Source organism: Colius striatus, chromosome 1 (genome assembly GCF_028858725.1).
Source record: "Colius striatus isolate bColStr4 chromosome 1, bColStr4.1.hap1, whole genome shotgun sequence".
In the NCBI taxonomy this organism is placed as follows: Eukaryota; Metazoa; Chordata; class Aves; order Coliiformes; family Coliidae; genus Colius; species Colius striatus.
This window is the reverse complement of record NC_084759.1, coordinates 133,429,256-133,452,591: the sequence shown is the minus strand read 5'-3', so window position 1 is coordinate 133,452,591 and position 23,336 is coordinate 133,429,256. Positions and strand designations below refer to the sequence as shown.

General features: G+C 43.5%; 1 protein-coding gene across 2 annotated transcripts in view; it reads right to left on the bottom strand.

Annotated features, from left to right (window-relative positions):
* TEAD4 (TEA domain transcription factor 4) overlaps nucleotides 1–23,336 on the bottom strand; it is a 62,924-nt gene that overhangs the window by 38,885 nt on the left and 703 nt on the right. Inside the window, exons 2-3 of one of the 2 annotated variants that reach the window (XM_062008064.1) lie at nucleotides 23,213–23,306; nucleotides 6,898–7,152 (exon numbers count right to left, since the gene is read on the bottom strand). In XM_062008064.1, coding sequence (XP_061864048.1) covers nucleotides 6,898–6,904 — 7 coding nt within the window. In that variant the 5' untranslated portion in view covers nucleotides 6,905–7,152; nucleotides 23,213–23,306. The remainder of the gene's footprint in view (nucleotides 1–6,897; nucleotides 7,153–23,212; nucleotides 23,307–23,336) is intronic. The other variant, XM_062008055.1, reaches the window with a different exon arrangement.

The window sequence follows — 23,336 nt, the reverse complement described above, 5'->3', positions numbered from 1 at the left end:
TGGAAATATTTTTATCCCATTGTGAGAGAATGAGGTGCTTTTAAAAATTTAAAAAAACCAACTAAAGCTTTTTCACAAAACTTTTCAGAAAACAATTAGAAATGTGTAAAGTTATCAAAGCAAAACAGAAGCAAAACAATGACTTACAACAAAAGAGAAGTCTAACAAATGAAATTGAAAGCATCTCTCAGGTACAAGGCAGATGAGTGGGCACTGCTACAAAGCATAAAGCTAGCTTTACTAAGCTAGAAATCAATTAAACTGGCTGTGTTCTTTACAATGAAAAAAAAAAAAAAAGAACGTGTGCTTTGCTGACATTATACCACTACAGATCAACTCTGTCTTGGGAGAATTACTAAACACTTGAAATTTCAAAATTAAAAAGTCAGAGGAAAAGGCAAAAGGGTAATGCAACATTTCTAGTTAATAACTTACTTGAATATGACAAAAGCTTTGCAGCTGCAGACATATACTGTGAGCAAAACATGATCCTACACAACATGCTTGGGTTTACACCTGACAAATAAAAATGAGACTACAAAGCTGCTAAAAATGAAAAGGGACAGGAAAAAGTATCTGCTCTTTGTTGAGTCAAAAGAGGAAAGCCTCTCCAAAAGTGAGGCTCAAGTATCTCTCTGAAGGATATCACAGCTGAAACCCAAATTTTGCAATTACCAGGGCTAGCCAGTGTCAAATGAGCACAATCTCAGCATGTTCCAATTGCTTTGACTGAAATGTCATCAGGAGAGATGCTAAGCTAGACATAGAAGAAAGCATTTGGAGACTGCCACCTTGAAGGTTTTCATATCTGTAATAGCTGCCATGCTCCTCCCTCCTCTCAAAAAGAAGTGTTTATGAACTGGGATAGGCAAAGTATGTTTTGTGCTTCTTTAGGTTTATTTGATTGCTTTTCACTTCTATTTTTGGTGACTTTTTGAGGTCAGGGAAGGCATTAATTGATATGTCCCTTTGAGATGAAAGCAATATCCTGCAAATTTATTAAGTCACTTAGTCCCATCCCTAGACCAGGGATGGGAAGGACCACCTGTGACACAGTAGTTTTCAGCATCAGACTGACATTTTACACCAGTTTCATTTCTGTTGCAAGCTCACTGCCTGCTTCAGGCTTTAACTAGTGACATTATTAACTCTCCATCACTCAGCCACTGAGCTTAGGACATATCTAAGTATTTCCTAGCAGTCACATCAGGACTTTGACTCACTTTGACTCGATGGCATGAGCCTGGGAGAAGGATGACTGTCCCCAGCCTCACTCTGTAAGAACAGAAATGGCTGAGCTATTTCTAAATCAGCTGCCTCCTACAGAACACCTATCTAAAAAGAGCTGTCAATTCTAGTTCCTCTTACTAAAAGGTGCTTCAAGCCAGATGTTTGTACAGTGGAAGAGAACAGTGGATAGCTAAGGAAGTAGCTTATTTCTTTCAAGCTCTTACTTCCTAATTTATAAATCGGGCCCCAGCGGCATTTTGTCACAGTAAGTATCACTTTGCTAGTTACTATTTTTCATTTCCCTGGCCTCTGTTAGTTGAGAGACCTGCTCTATTTAGCATCACCATGCAAATCATAAAAAGGTACTAACCATTTTCCCCTTCCTTTCTCTAGACAGTATTGAAAATGACAGAAGATAGTGACTCTAACATTGAATTCTATGATTGCTTATTTGCTACAAATGCTACTAATACTATTTCTCCCACAAAAAAATGTCGTTGAAAAATGCAGATTTGTAGTATTGTTCCCCCACAGTATTCCAGCAGGCAACACCTACAAAATCATCCCACTTATTGGTACTTATTGATACCAGAAGGCACCAGATCAGCAAGACAATGGGTGCCCCAGACTTGCTGCTTCTAATGTCAATGCAATAAGTAGCAGAAAAGATAGCATCCTGTACCAGATGGGACAGCTTTTTGTGCCTTAAGCAGGTGCTAAGCAGAGATTGCTGGAGATAGGAATGAAGGCCTGTATGCAGAGTAGTTCTGTGGTATAAGCTTATACAGTCAGGCTGCTGCCTCCGGTAACTGAATATATCTAGAGAGAAAAAGATAATGACAGAAAAGAAGGCAGCAAAGGCATTAAGACACTGATCATCAATATACAGATAAAAGCTTGACCGATTTTGGGTTGAGTAGAAGTCATGTTCACTCATCCATTTGCATCATCTAAAGAGCTGTAAGCAGCTAGCTGACTCTGAAAGGGCTAGGGAACATGAGCATGAGCCTGTGCATAAGCTGAAACTTTCTGTGCAATTTTAAATGTAGCCAAACAAAACATTGCAAGTTCCTTATATTGGCTTGGTGCACTTTAGCTTGTTCACCATGTTTACTACTAAAAGCTACTAACTTTAAAATGACAACAGGTTGCCTCAAAACACGTGAGAAGTATGTTGATTTACATAGAATACATGCTGGGACCTGGAACATTGTGCCTAAAAGTAGTAACACACAAGTCCCTCCTCAGTGGGAAACAGTGACACAGTTCCACTTTTGTCAAGGGAAAGGGGCTTATACAATTATCATGGTTTGACATGACAGCCATTTCTAGTAGGGGGGAAGGGGCTGTAAAGATGGCTCCTGTAAGAAGTTGCTCAAAACTCTCCCCAGCTCTGAGTCAGACCCACTTCTGGGGCTGAGTCAATTAGACATCTCCACGATCACTTTTTAAGAAGAGGTGGCTTCTTCCCGTTCTTGCTTCTGTCCCTTCTTCTTTTCCAGCCAGTGGTAGTGCAAAGAGTTGGGAGAGAGAGAGAAGCAACTATGCGGACTCCAAGGTCAGTGAGCGAAGAGAGGAGAACATGTGCAGAGATTCCGCTGCATCCTGCAGAGAGGACTGGTGAATCAGAGATTTGTTTGCATTAAAGACTCCGCATCAGGGGCAGTGATTCTCTTTGTTAAAGACCCTGTGCCGGGGCAGTGACTATGCCCAGAGGAGGCTATGTCTCATGGGAGGGACTCTATATTCAGAGAAGCTGTAGCTGTGGGGAAGAACCCACACCAAAGAAGCTCATTAAAATTATGCCCAGAAGAGGCCCAGTCCTGTGAGCAGGGGAAGAATGCAAGAAGTCATCCTCATCTGAGAAGAGAGAAATGGCAGAGCCCATGTGTGAGAGACTGACCACATTCCCCATTCCCTACCCCCCCAGGCCGTTGAGGGGGGAGGAGGCAGAGATACTGGGAGCAGTGAGCTGGGCCCAGGAAGAAAGGAGGGATGGCGGAGGGAGATCTTAAAGTGCTGGTTGTAATTTTCTCATCATTCTACTCCTTTTTTGCATTTTGTTCTGTTCTGTTTCTTGTAGGTAGTAGAATAAACTTCCTTTCTTTCCTTTCTAAGTTGAGTATTGGAGTCTGTTTTGCCTGGAACTGTAATTGGCAGTGAGCCCTCGCTGCCCTTGTCTTAATCCACAACAACCTTGGTTATCTTTTTCCTCCCATCTCAATGGGGCCTCTGCCATCCTAACAAGGCTGGGGGTGAATGGGAGACACTGAGCACCACTGTTATGGTGCTTCACTGCTGGCTGGGCAAAACTGCTACAACAGTTCTCTGTAACTTCACCCCTTGGTTGAATGAGCTCTGTGCAAGTTGGTCACGGGACAGCGAAACAACTGTCCCTTGGAAGCAGCGCCAACTCCACACAGGGTTTGTCCCATTCCCTGATCTGGTTCATAAGCAGTGAAGATGAAATCAGGGACTATATTTATTCTCCCTGCCCGGTCATATCTTTCCCAGGCTGGGCCTCGCTTCCTTGGCGTGGATCTGGATGATTAGTAAGCAAAGGAGGCATAAATCAGTGCTTTGGGTTCTGTCAGGAGCACATATCCAACCGTAAACACTGGGAACAGGTGCACTGAAGGCAAGCAGGGACACAGTTCCATTTGGAGTAGTGGGGGAGGGCTTGCAGTTCATGTCTTCTCCCAATTTCTTCCCCCAGAGCCTAGCATAAAATTTCCACTCTGCAAGTGGGTTACTTCCTTTCTGCAGCTCTGCAGTGCAGTAAACTAGAGACTTTCCACTAAACACCAGTTTGTGTATCCTGGTTTCAGCCGAGACAGATTAAATTTTCTTCCAAGTAGCTGGTACAGGGCTGTGTTTTGGGTTTACACTGAATAGAATGTTGATAACAGAGGAATGTTTTGGTTATTGAGAAACGCTTGCACAGTGTCAAGGACTTTTCTGCTCGTGACCTTGTCCTGCCAGCAAGAAGGCTGGGGGTGCATAAGAAGCTGGGAGAGGTAACAGCTGGGACAGCTGACCCCAACTGACCAAAGGGATATTCCAACCACCAAACAACATGCCCAGCATATAAACTGGAGAGAGTTGGCAGGAGGGAGTGGATTGCTGCTCAGGCATCAGTCAGCAGCTGGTGAGCAGTTGTACTGTGCATCACTTGTGTTGGGTTTTTTTTCCCCTTGGGTTTTACTTCTCTCTCTGTTATATTTACTTTCATTATATTTTGTTATTATAGTTAACTTTAGTTATGAAACTGTCTTACCTGAACCCACGAGCTTTCCCTTCCCCACCCAAATTCTCCATCTCATCCCACTAGGGGTTGAGGGGGAGAGGTGAGTGAGTAGCTGCATGGTGCTTAGCTGCTGGCTGTGGTTAAACCACAACACTCTGCTAGGTCAGGCAACAGCTAAGTCTCAATGGTTTCTGTAGTCCATTCTATTTCACTTTTACTTTTCTTCTCACTCCCCTTTCTTCTCTCCATTTCCCTGTCTGCTCTGACACATTCTCTGCAGAGCCGAAGTATTTCAGGGACTGTGCAGATTGATTAGAAAACAAAGAGTCTTAAAACACAAGTGTAATTTTTCAGCAGTAATTTTAGAAGTCATCTGTCATGAAAACTAACGCAGACTTACTGCAGCAAGAAGCATGTCATTAATCTATGCTTAATAATCAGAGGGCCTGTTTTCAAGGAATATTTTGGTTTAAATAACATTGAAGCAATGTTTAAACAAACATTGCTTTTGAAAAAAGCAGTCCTACCCTCAACCATGGCTGCTCATTCTCACTCATTTTCTACGGACAAACACAAGCAGCTGAGCAGGGCATATGCAAATTAAAGTTCACTTTTTTCCTCTTTCTAGCTGTGCTAGTTTTAAGCCAGATCAGTTAGGTTCCATAGCACAACCATAAAATTGTTTGCGTAGCATAAAGCAGGAATTGTTGTCTACCTAAGAATACTGACACTTGCTAAACCTCAGGCTGATCAGCCCTACTCAACATATATTGCTCTGTACAGACACTACAATGTAAAACCATCCATTGTAGATAAGGCTGTGCAAGCAAGACCCTGCCAGGAATGCAGTGAGAGCAACCTATTCCCTAACTCAGAGAACAATGGTCTGATGGGTGGACAGAAACCTGTAGAATGACTTGTGCCCCATATGAAGCTCCAGGGCATGGAGCTCCCTTGGTGCAAAGGCATATAGATTCCAAGGGAAAAAAGCAAGCACTGTTTGGGTAGGAAGACAGATGCCTTGCTAGTGCTTTGAGAAACCATTTTCACACCTTGGGACTTTTAACCAAATACTCACAGCCTTTGCTTTGCTTTTTAGTCACAGAAGTACTATTCTTCTTATACTGAGCTAGAGGATGCAGCCCAGACCAGCTTTTTTTTTTTTTTTTTTTTTTTTTTTAGCAAAATCAAGGGAAAAGCTTTAACTGTAGAATAGGTTAAAAATCCAATTCGAGTCTACCACCTAAAAAGTTGACTTCTGCTGCAGCTGCATTCAGGGCTGGTGTGATGGTTTAACTGGCAACTAAGTGCCACTTGGTCGTTTGCCCTTTCCCGGTGGTATGGGGGAGAAAAATCAGAAGAGTAAAAGCGAGAAATCTCCATGGGCTGAGATAAAGCAGTTTAATAGGTAAAGCAAAAGTCATGCAAGCAAGCAAAGCAAAACAAAGAATTAATTCACCACTTCCCATCGTCTGACAGGTGCTCAGCTATCTCTCTGTAATGGTTACTTGGGAAGAAAAAAATTACTTAACTCTGAACACCCTGCTTTCTTCCTTCTTCCCCCAGCTTTATATACTGGGCATAATGCTCCAGATATCCTCTTTACCTAGTTGGGTTAGCTGTCCTGGCCATCTCCCAGCTTCTTGTTGACCCCCAGCATGCTCACTAGTGAGATGGTGAGAGAAGCAGAAAAGGCTTTGATGCTGTGCAAGCACTGCTTGACAATAACTAAAACATCCCCGTATCAAGTGTTTTCAGCAGAAATACAAAACATAGCCCCATATTAGCAATTGTGAAGAAAATTAACTATATCCTAGCCAAAACCAGCACAGCTGGATATCTAGATGGCTCATTGGTAAGAACCCACAGGTGAAAGACGTTGATGTCAGGGCTATGAGAAGGAAAACTACAATCACAGGGAGCAGCCAGAGTTCTCTCTTCTGCCCCTCCTAAGACCTGAGACAACTGCAGCTAGTTAGCCAACTGTAGGTGTTTACACAGTACCAGCAGAGACATTCACGGGCTGAACTTCTCCCCTTTAGCACCAGAGATGCAGACCTTTACCTGTTAGGATCTTAAGATATGTTGGAGATGGTAGCAAGAAATGCCATAAAAGACTGACAGCCACATCATGAAACTGTTACATGGTATCAATCCAAATGTTAGTTCAGTAGTATGCCCAGCTCTGGGATCTAACCTTATTGATACTCCCCTGAAAAAGACATCTATAATTCTTTTTGATATATGAATGCGAAAATCTTCACTGATTTCCCTAAATACAACTTGAAGTAACTAACTGCACCAACTTGATAATGCCCAAGAGAAAAGAGTTTATTCAGAACATTATTTGGTTCAAGGCAAGTGGCCTGGACTGAGCAGGCTGCCTGGAGTTTTGTGATGTGCACTTTCTTTCTCCTTACCGTACATCTTGCCTTCATCTGACAAGATAATCTTCCGTCGTCCACATGGTGGGTAGATGGCTAGCGCTTCCTGGAAGCTCTGCTCAATGTCCGGACTCCACACACCCTCAGCATCATTGTCAATGGGTTTTTCCAAGGCCTCACTGCTCCCTGAGTCGTTGCTCCCCTCAGGGGAGGTGGGAGAACTCCACTCGTTGGAGGTAATGGTGCCAGCTAGAAACTCCAAAGTGCCACGTGGAGAAGCAGACTCAGAACCTGTGATGACAAACACATCCCATTCGTCAATTAGAAATCCTTCTCTCTAGGAAAATCAGGAGATATCAAAGAGGAAAAAAAAAAACCAAAACACTAAAAGTCAGGGAGGAGGAGCTTTACTTTAAGTTTACCTTAAATACTAACTCAACTACATGTTCACAGCCTGCTTCCATATTTCTTGCTCTTGAAAACTACAGTAAGTTATAGCCTATTTACAAAATGCCTACAATAGAGGCTGAGGTCATTGAGAGGAGCTGTGAAAACATTCCAAAAGCAAATTCAGTCAACTATACAGATGACAAATGGCTTCTAAAGACACAAATCTTTCCCCTACCTTAATCCCAAAGCTGTTCTGTAGTTTCATTATCTGAGCTACAAAGTATGCTCCCAAACCACCATTTAAGAATCCAGTTAAATGAGTTCAAAACTCCCTGCATATCACCACACTGAATTGTGTAGTAAGAAAAATCATACAAAGGCTTTTTTTTTCCCAAGAACAACAGTATCATCAAACTCATGTACAGAGAGAGGTTTCACATGCCAAGTCAGACTAGTTTGGAAATATCTCAAAGATAATGTAAAGGAGGACAAAGGAGAAATTTGGACATGATCTATGTCAAAAACTACCTAGAACAAAATTGGGCAGTTATGCCATGCCCTATTGGTAAACAGGAACTGCAGGTCCATTCATTTAATTTCAGGAGTTCAAAACATCAGGGCTCATGGCTCTAGAAACTTCTGACATTAAAAATCTTACATCACATACTTCTTTTAAAGTCTTTCTTCTGTTTCTTATCGCTTTGAATTTCATGTTTATAAAATCTTTTCCGAGACTATAATGACTCATTTTTAATTTTTTTTAATAAAAAAGCTGAACTTTTAAGAAGTTTATAATTTCAAAATCTGAAGCTGTAAAAAGAGTTGACAGCACTGGCTCTCAGAAGGTTTTGCTGCTCCTTAATGACTTGAGATAGCAGCAAATACCTATTTTATATCTCCATAATCAGCAGGACATATGGCAGAGGTAAGGCTCATTTATTTGTGGTTGATTGAGGTAACCCAGGGGTTCCTGGAGCACGGGGGATGGTAGAGAAGCGAGGAGACCCACAAGGAGCAGGCAGCTCTCATGAGGGGGACAGTCTTGCTGGGAGGCGGAGAGGATTTAAACATTCCCCAGGGAGCGCAAGTGACCAGAAGTACAGCCCGAACATGACGGGCAAACAGGGCCTGGCACGGCAGCCAGGTGTGGCACGGCAGTTGGCACAGGCAGGGCAAGCAGGGAGACAGGCAGGGTACGATCCCACAACCCACACAGGGAGACACAAGTCAAAGAAGTGCTTCTGCCTCAAGCTAACAAGATGGTGGACACTCACCTAAGGGCTAAAGCCAAGGCTCAGACGGACAACAGCCTGGTGAAGATCGATGCATCAACCCAGACAGAGCTGGTCAGCAAGGATGCTTCAGTGCAGGTGGAGTGCAAGGAGTGTTTAGGATGTTTAGAGACCTATACTGCTAAGGTAAGTACGTGTCATAGGTGCCCTCAAGTTCAAGAGCTGCAGCGTCAGGTGAAAGAGCTGCAGGAAACTGTTAGTAGACTGTGTAATATTAGAGAAGTAGAGGTGGAGATTGACAGAGGTTTCCAGAATCAGGTACAAGCCTCCAGTGAATCCAATATGCGTTGGACCCTGGTAACAAAAAAAAGAAGGGCAAGGGCTCATCTTCATAACCCCCCTTCCAGAGTGCCAATTACAAATAAGTATGAGGCACTGATGACAAGGGACTTAGATGAGCAAGCTCCAGAAGGGGAAATCCCAGAAAACAATTCACCATCAGCTGCTCCACCAGCAACAGGTAATGGGAACCATAGAAAGAAGCAATGGGTGCTCATTGTGGGTGACACATGGCTAAGAGGCACTGAGAGACTCATCTGTTGACCGGACAAGGAGTCACGAGAGGTGTGCTGCCTGCCAGGAGCCAAGATTCATGATGTAGCTGAGAGTGCCACGTCTCGTCAGGGACGCAGGCTACTATCCCCTACTCCTCTTCCATGTGGGGATTAATGATGTAATAAGACAGGGTATCTCCAGAATCAAAAAGGATTTTAAAACCTTGGGGGAGCAAGTGAAGCGTAGAGGGGCACAGGATATTTTCTCTTCCATCCTGACCACCAGAGGTAAAGCAGAATTCACCAATGCAAAAACTGGACTAGTTAACTCCTGGTTCAGATGTTGTTGCCGGCAGGAAGGTTTTGGTTTTTATGACAACGGATCCTTCTTTGGGGACTGTAACTTGATAGGATAGGATGGAATTAATTTCTCTCTTAAGGGCACTGGAATATTTGGGAATATGCTAGCCAACTTGATCACGAGGGCTTTAAACTGAAGGACTTGAGGGTGGGGGGAGAAGTACCAGAAACAAGCCATCCTGTCTAGCTTGGAAACAGGGCAGGGCAGGGAATGTGACGATAAGTGCCCCTCATCCACACACTGTGCTGAGATGCAGAAGACTGTCACCCTGAGGGAGAATCAAACCAGGGAGAATCCTCCTGCATCCATCCAGGGAAACCTGTGTGTTTGAGTAAGCCCGCGCGCTACCTCTACACCAACGCATGCAGCCTGGGGAATAAGCAGGAGGAATTGGAGATGTGGGTGCGGATGCGGGCCTACGACCTCATTGCGGTCACAGAGGCCTGGTGGGACAGCTCCCATGACTGCAGCATAGCCATGGAGGGCTATGTATTGTTCAGGAAGGACAGGTTGACAGGGAGAGGAGGTGGAGTTGCCCTCAACCTGTGTGAGGGAGAAATTAATATGCATTGAGCTCTACCTGGATGGGGATGAGGGGCGGGTTGAGTGCTTATGGGTGAAAATTAATGGGCAGGGCAAGGTAGGCGATAACGTTGTAGGAGTTTGCTACAGGCAACCTGATCAGGAGGAGAAAGTGGATGAGGCTTCTATGAACAACTGAGAGCTGCCTCGCGATCACAATCCCTGGTCCTCATGGGTGAGTGCTGCTGGACTTGATACTGACAAATCAGGAGGGTCTGGTTGGAGATGTGAAGGTTGGAGGCAACCTCAGCTGCAGTGACCACGAGATGATAGAGTTCCAAGATCCTGTGTGGAAGAGGCAGGACACAAAGCAGAACTGTGACCCTGGATTTCAGGCAAGCTGACTTTGGCCTCTTCAAAGACCTGCTTGGAAGAATCTTATGGGATAAGTTTCTAGAAGGTAGAAGTGCCAATGAGAGCTGGTCAAGCACCACTTCCTCCAAGCCCAGGATCAGTGTGTCCCAACATGAAAGAAAGGAGGAAAAGGAGGTAGGAGGCCTCCATGGATGAGCAAGGATCTGCTGGGACAACTCAGGCAGAAAGCAGCCATCTATGAGAGGTGGAAACAGGGGCTGACTTCTTGGGAAGAGTATAGGAACATTGCCAGAGCATGCAGAGGTGCAACTAGGAAGGCTAGAGCCCTTCTAGAATTAAATTTAGCCAGGGAAGTTAAGGACAGTAATAAGGTGTTTTTTAAGTACATCAGCACCAAAAGGAAGATGAGGGGCAATGTGGGCCCTCTGCTGAATGCAGAGGGTGCCCTGGTGACAGAGGATGCAGAGAAGGCCGAAATACTGAATGCCTTCTTTGGTTCAGTTTTTACGGCCAAGGCTAGCCCTTGGGAAGCCCAGTCCAGCAAGGATAGTAGGATGGCCTGGACAGCAGAGGACTTGCCCTGGGTGGAAGAAGAAGACGTTAAAGACTTGTTGGCCATGCTTAAGGCTCATAAGTCAATGAGTCCTGATGGGATGCATCCTAGAGTGAAGAGGGAGCTGGCTGATGTGATTGCCAAGCCTCTCTCCATCATTTTTGAACAATCATGGAGGACAGGCAAGGTGCCTGAGGACTGAAGCAAGGCCAATGTCACTCCAGTCTTCAAAAAGTGTAGGAAAGACAACCCGGGAAACTACAGGCCGGTCAGCCTCAACTTCATCCTTGGATAGGTGATGGAACAAATCATCCTGAATGTATCACTAAACACAGGAAGGAAAAGGTGGTTATTGGGGGAGTCAACATGGCTTCACCAAGGGGAAGTCCTGTTTGACGAACCTGATAGCCTTCTATGAATGCATAACTGGCTGGCTAGATGAGGGGAGAGCAGCAGATGTCATCCACCTTGACTTCAGCAAGGCTTTTGACACCGTCTCCCTTAACGTCCTCATCAGAAAGCTCAGGCAGTGTGGCTTGGATGAGTAGACAGTGAGGTGGATCAAAAGTTGGCTGAATAACAGAGCCCAGAGGGTGGTGATCCATGGCACAGAATCGAGTTGGAGGCCTGCGGTCAGTGGGGTTCCACAGGGATTGGTTGTGAGGCCAGTCTTATTCAACATCTTCAGCAACAACCTGGATGAGGGGACAGAGTGTACCCTCAGCAGTTCGGTAGGGACACCAAACTGGGAGGACTGGCCGATTCCCCAGAAGGCTGTGCTGCCATTCAGCGGGATCTCAACCAGCTTGAGAGTTGGGCAGAGAGGAACCTCACGAGGTTCAACAAGGACAAGTGTAGAGTCCTGTAGCTGCGGAGGAACAATCCCATGCACCAGTACAGGCTGAGGATTAACCTGCTGGAGAGTAGCTCTGCAGAGAGACCTGGGAGTCCTGGTTGATAATAAACTAAATGTGAGCCAGCAATGTGCCCCCATGGCCAACAGCATCAAGAAGATTGTGGCCAGCAGGTCAAGGAAGGTTCTCCTCCCTCTCTACTCTGCCCTGCTGAGGCCTTATCTGGAGTCCTGTGTCCTGTTCTGTGCTCCTCAGCTCAACAGGGACTGAGAACATCCTTCTTATGAGTAAAGGCTGAGTGAACTGGGGCTGTTTAAGTCTAAAGAAGACGAGACTGAGGGGGGAATCTCATTAATATTTTTAAATATATATATGGTGGAAGTCAGGAGGTTGGAACATCTCTTTTTTTCTATTGTAACTAGCAACAAGACAAAGGGTAATGGATGGAGCTGGAACACAAGAAGTTCCACTTAAACATAAGAAAAACCTATTTCACTGTGAGGGTGATAGAGTCCTGGCACAGGCTGCCCAGGGAGGGTGTGGAGTCTCCTTCCTTGGAGGTCTTCAAGACCCATCTGTACGTGCTCTTGTGCGACCTGACCTAGGTGGACCTGCTTCTGCATGGGGGTTTGGACTAGGTGATCTTTAAAGGTCTCTTTCCAACTCCTACCATTATTCTATGATTCTATGATTCAAGTTCCATAATAAATGGAGGATAAAACACGCTGCATTCAGTCCAGTATCAACCCCCAAGACTCACTTCTTCAAACACAAAAGTTGTGTCAACTTGAGCAGATGTCACTTGTATATTCAGGGAAGTATAGAAAGGCAAGAGACAGAATCACAGAATGGTAGGGGTTGGAAGGGACCTTTAGAGATTATCTCATCCATCCCCCTGCAGAAGCAGGTCCACCTAGCTCAGTTCACACAGGAATGCATCCAGGTGGGTTTTGAAAACATCCAGAGAAGGAGACTCCACACCTTCCCTGGGCAGCCTGTGCCACAGCTCGGTCACCCTCACAGTGAAATAGTTTTCCTCACATTTAAATGGAACTTTTTTGTGTTCCAGCTTCTTTCTATTACCCCTTGTCCTGCCACTGGAGACAACAGAGAAAAAGTGATGCCCCAACCTCCTGACATGCACCATTTAGATATTTGAAAATAAATATTAATGAGATCACCCCTTGTAGTGGTTTTGCCTGGGCCAGGTTTTTTTGGTAGCAGAAGGGACTACAGGGGTGGCTTCTTTAAACAAAAAGAGTTGTCAGAAGCTTTCCATATAGCTCACAGGGTTAGGGCCAGTCAATTCTAAGCTGGACCCTGCACCTGACCCAGGCCTAGCCCATTAGTGATGGAAGTTACACCTCTGTGAATAACATATTTGTGTTGTGGCACAGTTGCAAAACTGCAGCAGCAACATGGAGTGAGAATGTGAAAACATCTCCACAGACACCAAGGTCAGTGGAGAAGGAGGGGGGTGCTTAGGCATTGAAAAGGCACCCTTGTGATACATGGTGAAGCAGGCTGTCTCCCTGCAGTCCATGGAGGACCACCGGGAAGCAGAGATCCACTCGCAGCCCATGGAGGACCCCACATTGGAGCAGGTGGATGCCTGAAGGAGGCTGTGACTCCGTAAGAAGTTCATCCTGGAGCAAGTTCCTGGCAGGACCTAGGAGTTCGTGGGGGAGGTGCCCACACTGGAGCAGGTTTGCTGTCAGGACTTGTGATCCTGTGAGGGACCCAGGCTGGAGTAGCCTGTCCCTGAAGGACTGTTCTCCCAGTGGATGACCGATGATGGGGCAAGGTGTGAGGAGCTGCCCCCATGGCAGGTCCCATGCTAGAGCAGTTCGTGAGGAGCTGCAGCCCATAGGGAAGACCCATGCTGGAGAAGTTCGTGAGGGACTGTCTCCCATGGGAGGGACCCCATAGTGTAGCAGTGGGAAGTGTGAGGAGGCCTCCCCCTGAGAAGGGGGCAAAGTCCATCTGTAACAAAATGACCACAACTCCCATCCCCCATGCGACTGGGAGGGGAGGAAGGGGAGTCCCAGAAAGAGGAGGGGTAGGGGGCAGGTGTTTTTAAGATGGTTATATTTCTCATCTCCCTGCTCTTATTGTTTCTTTAATAAATCAAACATTTTCCTCCCTAAGTTGAGTCTGTTTTGTCCATGACGCTAATTGCCAAGTGATCTCTCCATCCTTATCTCAACTCACAAGCCGTTTGTTATATTTCTCTCTCCCTCCTGTCCAGTTTAGGACAGGGAGTGATTTTATGACTGGGTGGACATCGGGCTAAATCACCACACCCCTGCAGTCTCCTTTTCTCTAGACTAAATAGTTTTCTTAAATAATATTGCTTATATAGTAAGTTCCATGGGCAACCCCAAGCAATACCCTGAGCTCAGTGGGAATAAACAGTAACAAAGACATTGCTGGTTGGGTGCTGTCTTGTTTGTAGATCTGCCTCTTTGGCCAAACACTTCAGGCTTTCCGTTTCCTGAACTCACTAGTAGCCAAAGTGGCCATTTATTAAACCAAGCAAAGCAAACTGTAGAGAAACTGGCGGCGAAACTCTATGGTAAATGGCTTTATCAGTCTGGCAACTTGAAAAAACCATCAGTGAAATCACTCCCTATTGAAAAACCAATCTGGTCAAAACAAAAACATTTTTCAGAAACATGCTACTGTTGAATGTGTTATTTATAGGAAGAGACTAAATAATATTAATTAGTAACTACTTTAACAAAATACAAATGTTTCAGTTCGCACTTAGCTTTCTGTTTGCTTCTGTTTTCCCACTCAATCCATAGTAACTATACACATATATCTTACTAACTCTAATTGGTGATTTGTTTTACTGAGTGTTCTGATACCACAAAGTATTTTAGTACTTGTAAATTTTTTTTAAAAAATCTGCCTGTGGAAGAGCTTGTAATCAAAGCTTTCTTCTGATGTGGAGGGAACTTAATTCTGAATCACTAGAGATATCCTTGTTCCCAAGCATGCTCAGACAATTCAGTCCCCATCTGAATCACTCCACAAGGCACAGTTCTTAGGATCAGAGGAGTTGGAGGATGCCGTTCCATTCTCATAACAGGAAATTTTTGCCAGAACTCCAAGGCTTAGTGTTTGTTCTTTTCAGATTCTCTCAGCTTAAGCTTACACTCCTCTTGTATTTCTGGTATTGTACCTTACTGTCTTCTTATTCTGGTCCCACTCTTTATTTTATTGAGAGATGATTAACTACTTTCCTTTGTGGGGTCCAGTCATCCATTCTCTCCCATAATCAAAGACACAAACCCCTCATAGCACTTCCACCTCCTCACCACAGTATCTCGACTTCAGTCTTAGTTTTTCCTGTCGAAATTATTTTCTTGTTCATTGTCAATCCCTGTTCTTTCTGCCATGGCCCATCTCTTAAAGAGTCACTCACAAAGGCAGGCTTTTTGGGTCAGGGGAAAACAAAACCATGGATAAAGCACAAAAATCTTTCAGCTTCAACAGCTTTGATTTAATTGTTCTGATACTGGTAATTTCAACACAAACTCCCTTTTCTTTCACATATGGTATCTCATTGAGATTCAGGGATCCTACAGGCCTAGACATCTGCCAAGAGTGCTTCAGCAAGGTCTCATTGACAAGGAGTATATCTTGAACAGACTCCATAGTCTGACACATCTGCTTTCTAATATCAATCCCTTAATCTTTTCTGTTGGTAACAGCTCCCTCTTAAGTGTTTGTGGCAGCTGCTCAACACAGAATCAGTTTCCCGAGGATCTGAAAAATTGCAGCCAGCTGTCTCCAGCTGTTCAGTTTTCTTAGAGTTGCTCTGTCCAAAAGACTCCCCCCACTCCATGGCCACCCCCTTTCCCTGCTGGAATCAGTATCGAGCACATCACTAACCACAGACTTCCCTATTCACTCACGCCTTCTAGGTAGGAACACTTGCCCCCATAGCCTCATGGAGTCTGACTGTGTGGTTCCACTTCTCCTTCTGAGCAAGTCACTTAAATTTTACCAAGGACATCCCTTTCATCCTTGGTCTCATTTAATGGAACTGCAAGCTGTGGGAGGAAGGACTTCTTCCCATTACAGGTATTCCTTGATGTCACTATAATGGAAATAAAACCAAACAATTCTGGTATTCACTACCTTAGTAACGTGAGGCAAATATTGCTACTATAGAGGATCTGAACCACAACACTTTCATATCTGAACAGCACTCAAAAAGAGATTTAAAAAAAAAAATGCCAGAAGAGATGTCCTGTTGTTCAAACTATAACTTCAGAGTAGTTTAGAAGAGTAGGAAAACCCAGAAACAGCAGCAACCAGTCAGTTACTTCCATCCAGAACATGCTAATAAGTGGGCTTATTAGCAATGCAGTCATACAAGGAGATCTGGGTTTAGGAAAGCAACAGTTTGGAATACTAGGAAGTCTCCTGTGCAAGGTATGATGGAAGATAGCATTCAAACCTACCAGAGGAAGAAGACTGGGAAATTCTGGGGGACACTACAATAACAGCTCAGTTCCACTGAAATAGAAGAATGAGTGCAACTAGTAGATGAGTAGCCATCTCATCAGATGAGTATCAAGTGGGTGCAACTGAAAGACTGCTGCATAAAAAAAAAAAAAAGAAAAAAACACCAAAAAAACCCCAAACACTACTGGAAAGAGGAGATGGTGAGAAACAGCTATTCAGCAATAACTAAGGTTTGCAGGAAAAAGAGGACAGAAATGACGAACATGTTTACAAGGTCTCTACAGAGAGCAAAATAAAGATGCAACTATAGCAATACAACTAACTATGAAGGTAAAAGCATTTTTGTACCAGACAGCAATCAGTCTCTGAGGCTTCTCAGGAGCCCCACTTCAGTCATTTAACTAGCCTGGAGACAGTTTCAGTAGATCCAGTGACAGGGTAGATGGGTGAGTGCAGTTCACTGAGCCTTTTGAGGAGGCTCCACTCAAGCAGTCCACAACAACTTAACTACATAGTGAGCCCAGCTAAAGTCTCGCATTTTGCCTAAGGCAACCTGAAATCCCTGAGCAATGTTGGCTATCCCGTGTGAATATCCATATCCACCCAGGACACCAGAGTAATGCTGCCTAATCCTCTGAATAAAACCAGTTAAGGTGTTACTTGCTGTAGATGAAGCAAAAGCTTTTAACAGGCAGCAGTGCCAGCAAGAAAGAAAGGAGAACTGAGATTTCCCTCTGTGTATTGGGTAAGGGAATATAATCACTATGCCTACAGGCTGCATTGTGAGATTTCAATCTCTATCTCACCACTGAATAAGAATGGTTTACAAAGGAACAAGCACTACTAGCCTCAGATCATGCCCAACATAAGCTTGGGCTGTCCCTGATTGCTCACCACACTAGCACAAAATCAAGCTTTGCTTGCTTGCTAGCTACACTAAAACTGCCTGCAGCAGCTGTTATCCAAAAGGCACCTGACTTCCTGAGCAAAGCAAAACAATACTTAAATTATTGCAGTAGCCGAGTTCTGGTTGAGACAGAGAGAGGATGTAGTGTCCAGCGCAGTGATATAAATCAAAGCAAGGAGAGATGTGAGCTTTTATCAGTGCAGCCCTGGGTAATGCAGTTGAACAGGATGTGATGAGATAAGGCTGTGTGTGGCCTTGCACAACATCCAATCAGTTACATTTGTGATAAAAGAAACAGAACACAGAGCCTTGTTGCCCTAAGGAGGAGTGGGGAAAAAAAACTAAACCAAAACAAAACAAAACACACCACCAAAAAAACCCCACAACCCAACAACAAAACCCAAAGGCTGGTTCTGCTCCCAGTAGCCTAGGGGTAGATAACTTGGGGATTGAGCCATAGTCCCACATGCACAACTCCCACATACAAGCTATATCACAAGGCTGCCAGCCTTGGACTGACAAAATGACTACTGCATGATTTACATTTTATCTGTGAGAGAAAAATGAGCCATCAAGAGCTGCAGAGATTGACACTGCCAGGTTGCCCTGAGACTAAGCTACTCACTGGACTGGCCCAAGCCCTCAAAGGAACAGTGCATTTCCTAGGAAGTCACCATTGTCTCCCATGTGGGAACTGTTCCCAGATCTCTCATCCTTCCTGACTTTCCAAGACACAAGGCACCTGTTTCGCAGCTTCTCAAACAGACAGGTTGTGACAGGGTGCAAATGGTTAGCCACCTCAATCTAGCAGCAGCAGTCACCAGAAGTCATTCTCCCAACAAGCACAGAGCTGGTTAGAAAGCAATGAACCAGAAGGAAGTCAAATAATCATGTCCCTTTTCTATTGTAGAATCACCAGCAGTGCTAGCTAAGACATTTAAATCTTAACTATCCCTTCAAATATAAGCAACTGTAGACACTGACTGACTAAATTGAGTTGAGTCTTACCAAACCAAGCTAGAGACAGGACTAAATCACACTTTGCATTTTCCTAACAATTATTATTAATTTAATTATTAAAGGATAGGGAACTTTTAATAGCAACTGAAAAAAGCCTTGCTCCTCAACACACAGAAAGTCTGTTGTCCTGAAAATCCCACCAGACTTTAAAACTCCCATTTCACCTAGGTCTTTGTGCTATAATTTTTTCTATAAGTGAACCATCCAATGACAAAATCAGATTGGGGGCAAAATCCAGACAAGAATTTAAAGTGGTGATCTTTAAAAGCGACTTGCAGTTATAAGTGGTGTAACATCAGAGGGGCTCATGTCTAGAAACTGGACATCTTTTGAGCCTTTCCAAACGAGTAATATAAAATTGAGAGACTCTTAGTGCCCATTTCATGATCTTCAAATAAAATTCCTATTTCCTAATCCTGAGTAGAGGTCCCAAAAAAACCTTATAACTATGACATATTTACAATGATGACACTAATGGCAGAATTTCACATGAACTCAGATAGAAATAGGCACTTGCAAATCTCATCTAATGCAGTGAACATTTCTCTCCAAAATCACAGCCAGTCTTCAAGCAAAGAAACAGCTGAACCAGGGCAAAGAGGCTTACAATGGAGCAGACAGAAGCACTAACCACACAACCTGTGAACAGACTGATTTCCATATCTTCAGCACTTGCAGGTCATCTATGTTGCTGTCAAAACTTGTCCTGCCAAGGCTTTAAGGCATTTACGAAAGCCTCAAAGACAAAAGCAAGCCACAAACAGGCAGATCAGATATATACAATGGGACCACAGTTCAGTTAATCCCTTAAGCATGTCCCTTGATTTTAGTAGTAAAGACAGGAGCTTAAAGGCAAGTGATACTTTTTATAAACCAATGCCTAAGTAAAGAACAGCCATGAAACATGTGCATCATATGAAAGAATGTTAGCCATGGCTACCAACCAAGCTGCACTCTACTAAGACCACTCTGTTTTGGAGTACACACTCCACCTGGAACATGCAGCAGGTGAACACTCACTGCTTACAGCTCAGTTCTTGAGGGTTAACACTAAGTCCATCAGATTTAGTTTTTTGTAAAATAACCTGACATTTCTTAACAGGTAAAGAAACGACAGACATTTTAGCTGGATTCCAGTTCTCCTACCGGTTTGATAAAACAGACAGTAAAGCTGTCCTCAACTCAGATTAGTGTAAATTTGAACTCAGAACCCTTCTCTCTCAATTGTGGTCATTTCCAAACTGCTGAACTTACAAGGATTTCACAAAAAGCAAGTGAAATCATGAGAATTTGTAATTACAACCGCAATTCTTCAAATGTGAATCAATAAGCAAAAGCCAAGAACTTAAAAACACAGGTTAAACTTGCCTATATATTACAGGAAAGCATGAACCTTCTGATTTATCTCTTTGCCCTTCCAGACCCTTCTCACCAGGAAGGTCAACAGGTTATATACCTTCTGGTGGATTAATCTACAGGAGAACAAGGGCAGCTAGCCAAGCAAAACTAGATTCTTAAAGGGACACAGCCAACACTTGACTCTAGTTTTTAAAACATGTTCTTATAAATAAAAACTGTGACCAAAAATGGTGGAAAAAAGGTGCTGTTTCTCTGTTTTTAAGTTAGCTTACTGAGTGGATAGAATCAGCAATTTATGTTATTTTCTCCTGCCCAGTTATTTTCTTCTGATTGTGTACAAACAAAAAAAGCGTGGGAAAATAAATAATATTTCATTTATTTACTTTCATAAAAATAAATCAAAAAGTAGTGAGTGTACTTGGAGAAAATCGCCTTATGCAAACCTCTTTTACACCTTTCTCTTATTTTCCCTAAGCTGACATGATTTTCAAACCAAGAGAACCTCTCTAAATCCTGATAGTCTGTATTTCTGTCTGTATGCTAGTGAGCTGTATTTCAAGGATCTGCTATGGAGAATTACAATTGGGTAGAATGAACTTAAAGACACATCAGCAAATCCTCCCTTTCCAGTTCAGTATGCACATGTTCAGTGCTCCCCTAACTTTTCCTCCTTCAGTTAAAGTAGTCTTGGTTACAAGAGATTAAACTTTGCCTGAACATCTATCATTAATGTTTACCATATTGTTTCAAGGGAAGCCATTTGAGGACTATGTTAATTTATTTTCTCTTTGGCAATAGCAAAGCAGATGCTTCAATGGCTTGTATCCAAGCTTGGAAAGCCACTGGCACTCATGTTTCAGAAGTACAACAAAGTAAAAACCCTACCCTTTGGCAATCATATTCTAACTAAGGTAAGAACAAGGTAATTATAAACCTACAAGAGAAGAGAAAAACAGAGCCTGTGACTCAGCTGGTGGCACCAGGAACTGGAAAACCTGCCCCTCCCTAGCAGGAAAACCTCTAATTCATATAGTGTTAAAAACAAAAGGGAGTGACTGCATCATCTCCAGAAAAAGGAGGACCCAAGGGGCAGGAACAACATCAACAAAAACCACAAAAAAAACCCCAAAAAACAATCTCAACTTCCCCCCACCAAGAACCCAAAACATCATCTCTAAAAGCCAACAAACTCTTTCTAATCATATAGTCTCAGATCTTATCATGAGCTTCATGCATGCAAATTCCTGACTTTTTACAAGGCTCTAGAATGGAACATGTTGGCCATTTATTTAGCATGGTAGTGGGCACAACACAGAAGTTGGAGAGAGTGGAGCATACGGTACTGCACAGCTTGATAAACTTGATTGATCTTCAAAAGACAGACTTGCTTTTTAGTTAGGGAATGAAAAGAATACAGCGCCTGAGGTAACAGGCTTAGATTTAGAATAGCATTTGCTACTCTCCAAGGAAATTGTAGCTGAAAAAATACTTCAAATTAGCTTTGGAGAGTACTATTTATGTTATTAGAAAATTAACTACTGCCTTTAAAATTAGGTGTAATGACATAAACCAATGAAACCAACAGATGCAGATGGCATCTACTGGGTTGCTGCAGAGATCTTTGCCAGTCCAGTTTCAGATGTGGCTGAAAACTAATTTCCTAAAAGGGGACATTAGTTTTCATCTGGGACTGGCCCAGGTCAGTAAACAGCAGTGCAAATACCTGTGCTAGTGACAAAGGGAAAAGGTGTAACAAGAACAGAACGGGCTGTGCTGATGGGTTGCCTACAACATTGCCAGCCTAAAGTCTTTGTGGACTCACTCCTTTAGACATACAATACAAACAAAGGAAAGCTGTGAACGAGGATAATGTCACTCCAAACAGAAAAGTGAGTAGCATTTACTGGAAACTGTACAGCAAACCTCTCAAAACTCTACCTACTGTATTCCAATCCTGCGAAACAAACACCCCGGTAAGAAAACCAACAGCAACTGCAATTTTGCTTTAAACCATAAGCAAGATTCAGTACCACAGAGCCTGTTTTCAGAGTTTATCAGTACTATTTTCACAGGTTTCATCTGTTTTCCCACAGATGTTCTGTAACACTGACATTAAAACACTTATCACAGTAATAACTTAAAATACTTCAAAGCTATCAGTAAAATTAATTGAAAACGACAGAAGATGTAACAGAGAAACAACAGTGAAGAAATTCTTAACATCGACTCTCATGCACACTGATTGCTCTCAAAATCACTTCCAAGAGGATATGAACAATGAGCTGACAGGTGGGTTTAGCGATTATAGACTTTGTTGCAAGCTGAAGTTTGAGGGAGCCATCCAGTCTGGGATTTCGGAAAAACCCACCAAGTGACTGCACCCACTGGGTAGCCACAGAATCCCTCTGCATCCAACAGCCCTAATAAAGAAGTCCCTCCATTCATTGCAGCATGATCCAGGCTCTTCTCTGTTGTGAGAAAAAGCCATCAAGACCAAAAGGCTTTAACTACATAGGTAGTACACAGTAGTACAGCAGCTTACATTCAGCTCTAACACTTTTTATATACCTACGCTGCTTTTCCCCTTGTTCTGTTCCTCTTGCTTCCTCCCTGTGCTTCTATACCCTGTCCTACTGCCCACTTCCTCCTGCAGGAGATGAACAATAAAACGTCACACATCTACACAGACAGACCGTCAGGTGAACGAATGCTCCACTCACTTTTGCACACAAGTGTAATTACATCTAGGGGAAGTCTATGCTGAGTAATAGGAAACAAGAAAAAAAACCAAAACAAAACAGACTCCAAACCCTAATCTCCTTCCTTTCTCCCCAGCCCCCTGCATTTGAAAAATATTTTGCATTGTTTATTTGTAAAGGGTTCACAGAATGCAAATTTTAAGGTTAGAAAGTAACATGAGTGTTAAACAAAGAACAAACAAACCAGTAGATTCGTTTGGATTGGTTTGGTTTTTCGGGTTTCTTTTTTAACTTATGTGTGGCCATTCAGCCATTCACCATAAATTACTTTACAGAAGTCTTTAAAATACATTGACTTACACTCCTTCACTGTTCTACTAAAAAAAAAAAAAAACATGTCTAGCATCCCATACAAGGGATTGTTTAAACAATTGTTGTCTACATAAGATAGAAGATTACAAAGGAAAACTTTGAGGGTTTTGGTTTGGTGGGGTTTTTTGTTGGCTTTTTTTTTCTCTTTTTTAATTTGAATCTTTTTCAGAGACATGCCAGCACAACTCAACTCTATCTTCAGACAAACTGACTTATTAAAACAGTATTCTCTCATATTTTGGTAAATGCTCTATAACGACCCACATGCCTTCTCATGGAGGAGTTTGCTTATGATTTTTTTGTTTCGGTTTTTCTCCAAAATATTTTTAATTATTTACATTAACATTTATTACATCAAGTACTGATCCTCCTCTTCACTCTCCCCTAGAGCACCTCTACGTACGGTATTTTTTTTCCCCATCAGGAGCACTAGCAGTTTTCAGCGGATGCGACAAGGGACTGAATTCCCCAAGTCCCGGCGCCGGCAGCCCCTTCCCGACGGGGGGAAACCGCCGGAGCCTCCATTGAGGATGTTCCCATCGCTTCTTTTGTACGCCTGTGCTTCTTCTGTCGCACATGACCGGCTCCAAACTCTCCCTTTCACACCCTCTCCTGCAAGCACCCGCGCCACTTCGCCCCGCGAGAAAGTGAGCGTGAAAACTGCGTGTCCTCACCTGAGCGAGACAAGAGCAACTGTCCTTCCGTAGAAGCACCGGGGACCCGCTTCAAATCCTCCTTCTGCTCCAGGACTTTCTGCCAAAAGAGCAGCTGACGGTTGTTACTGCGCGCCTGCTCCTC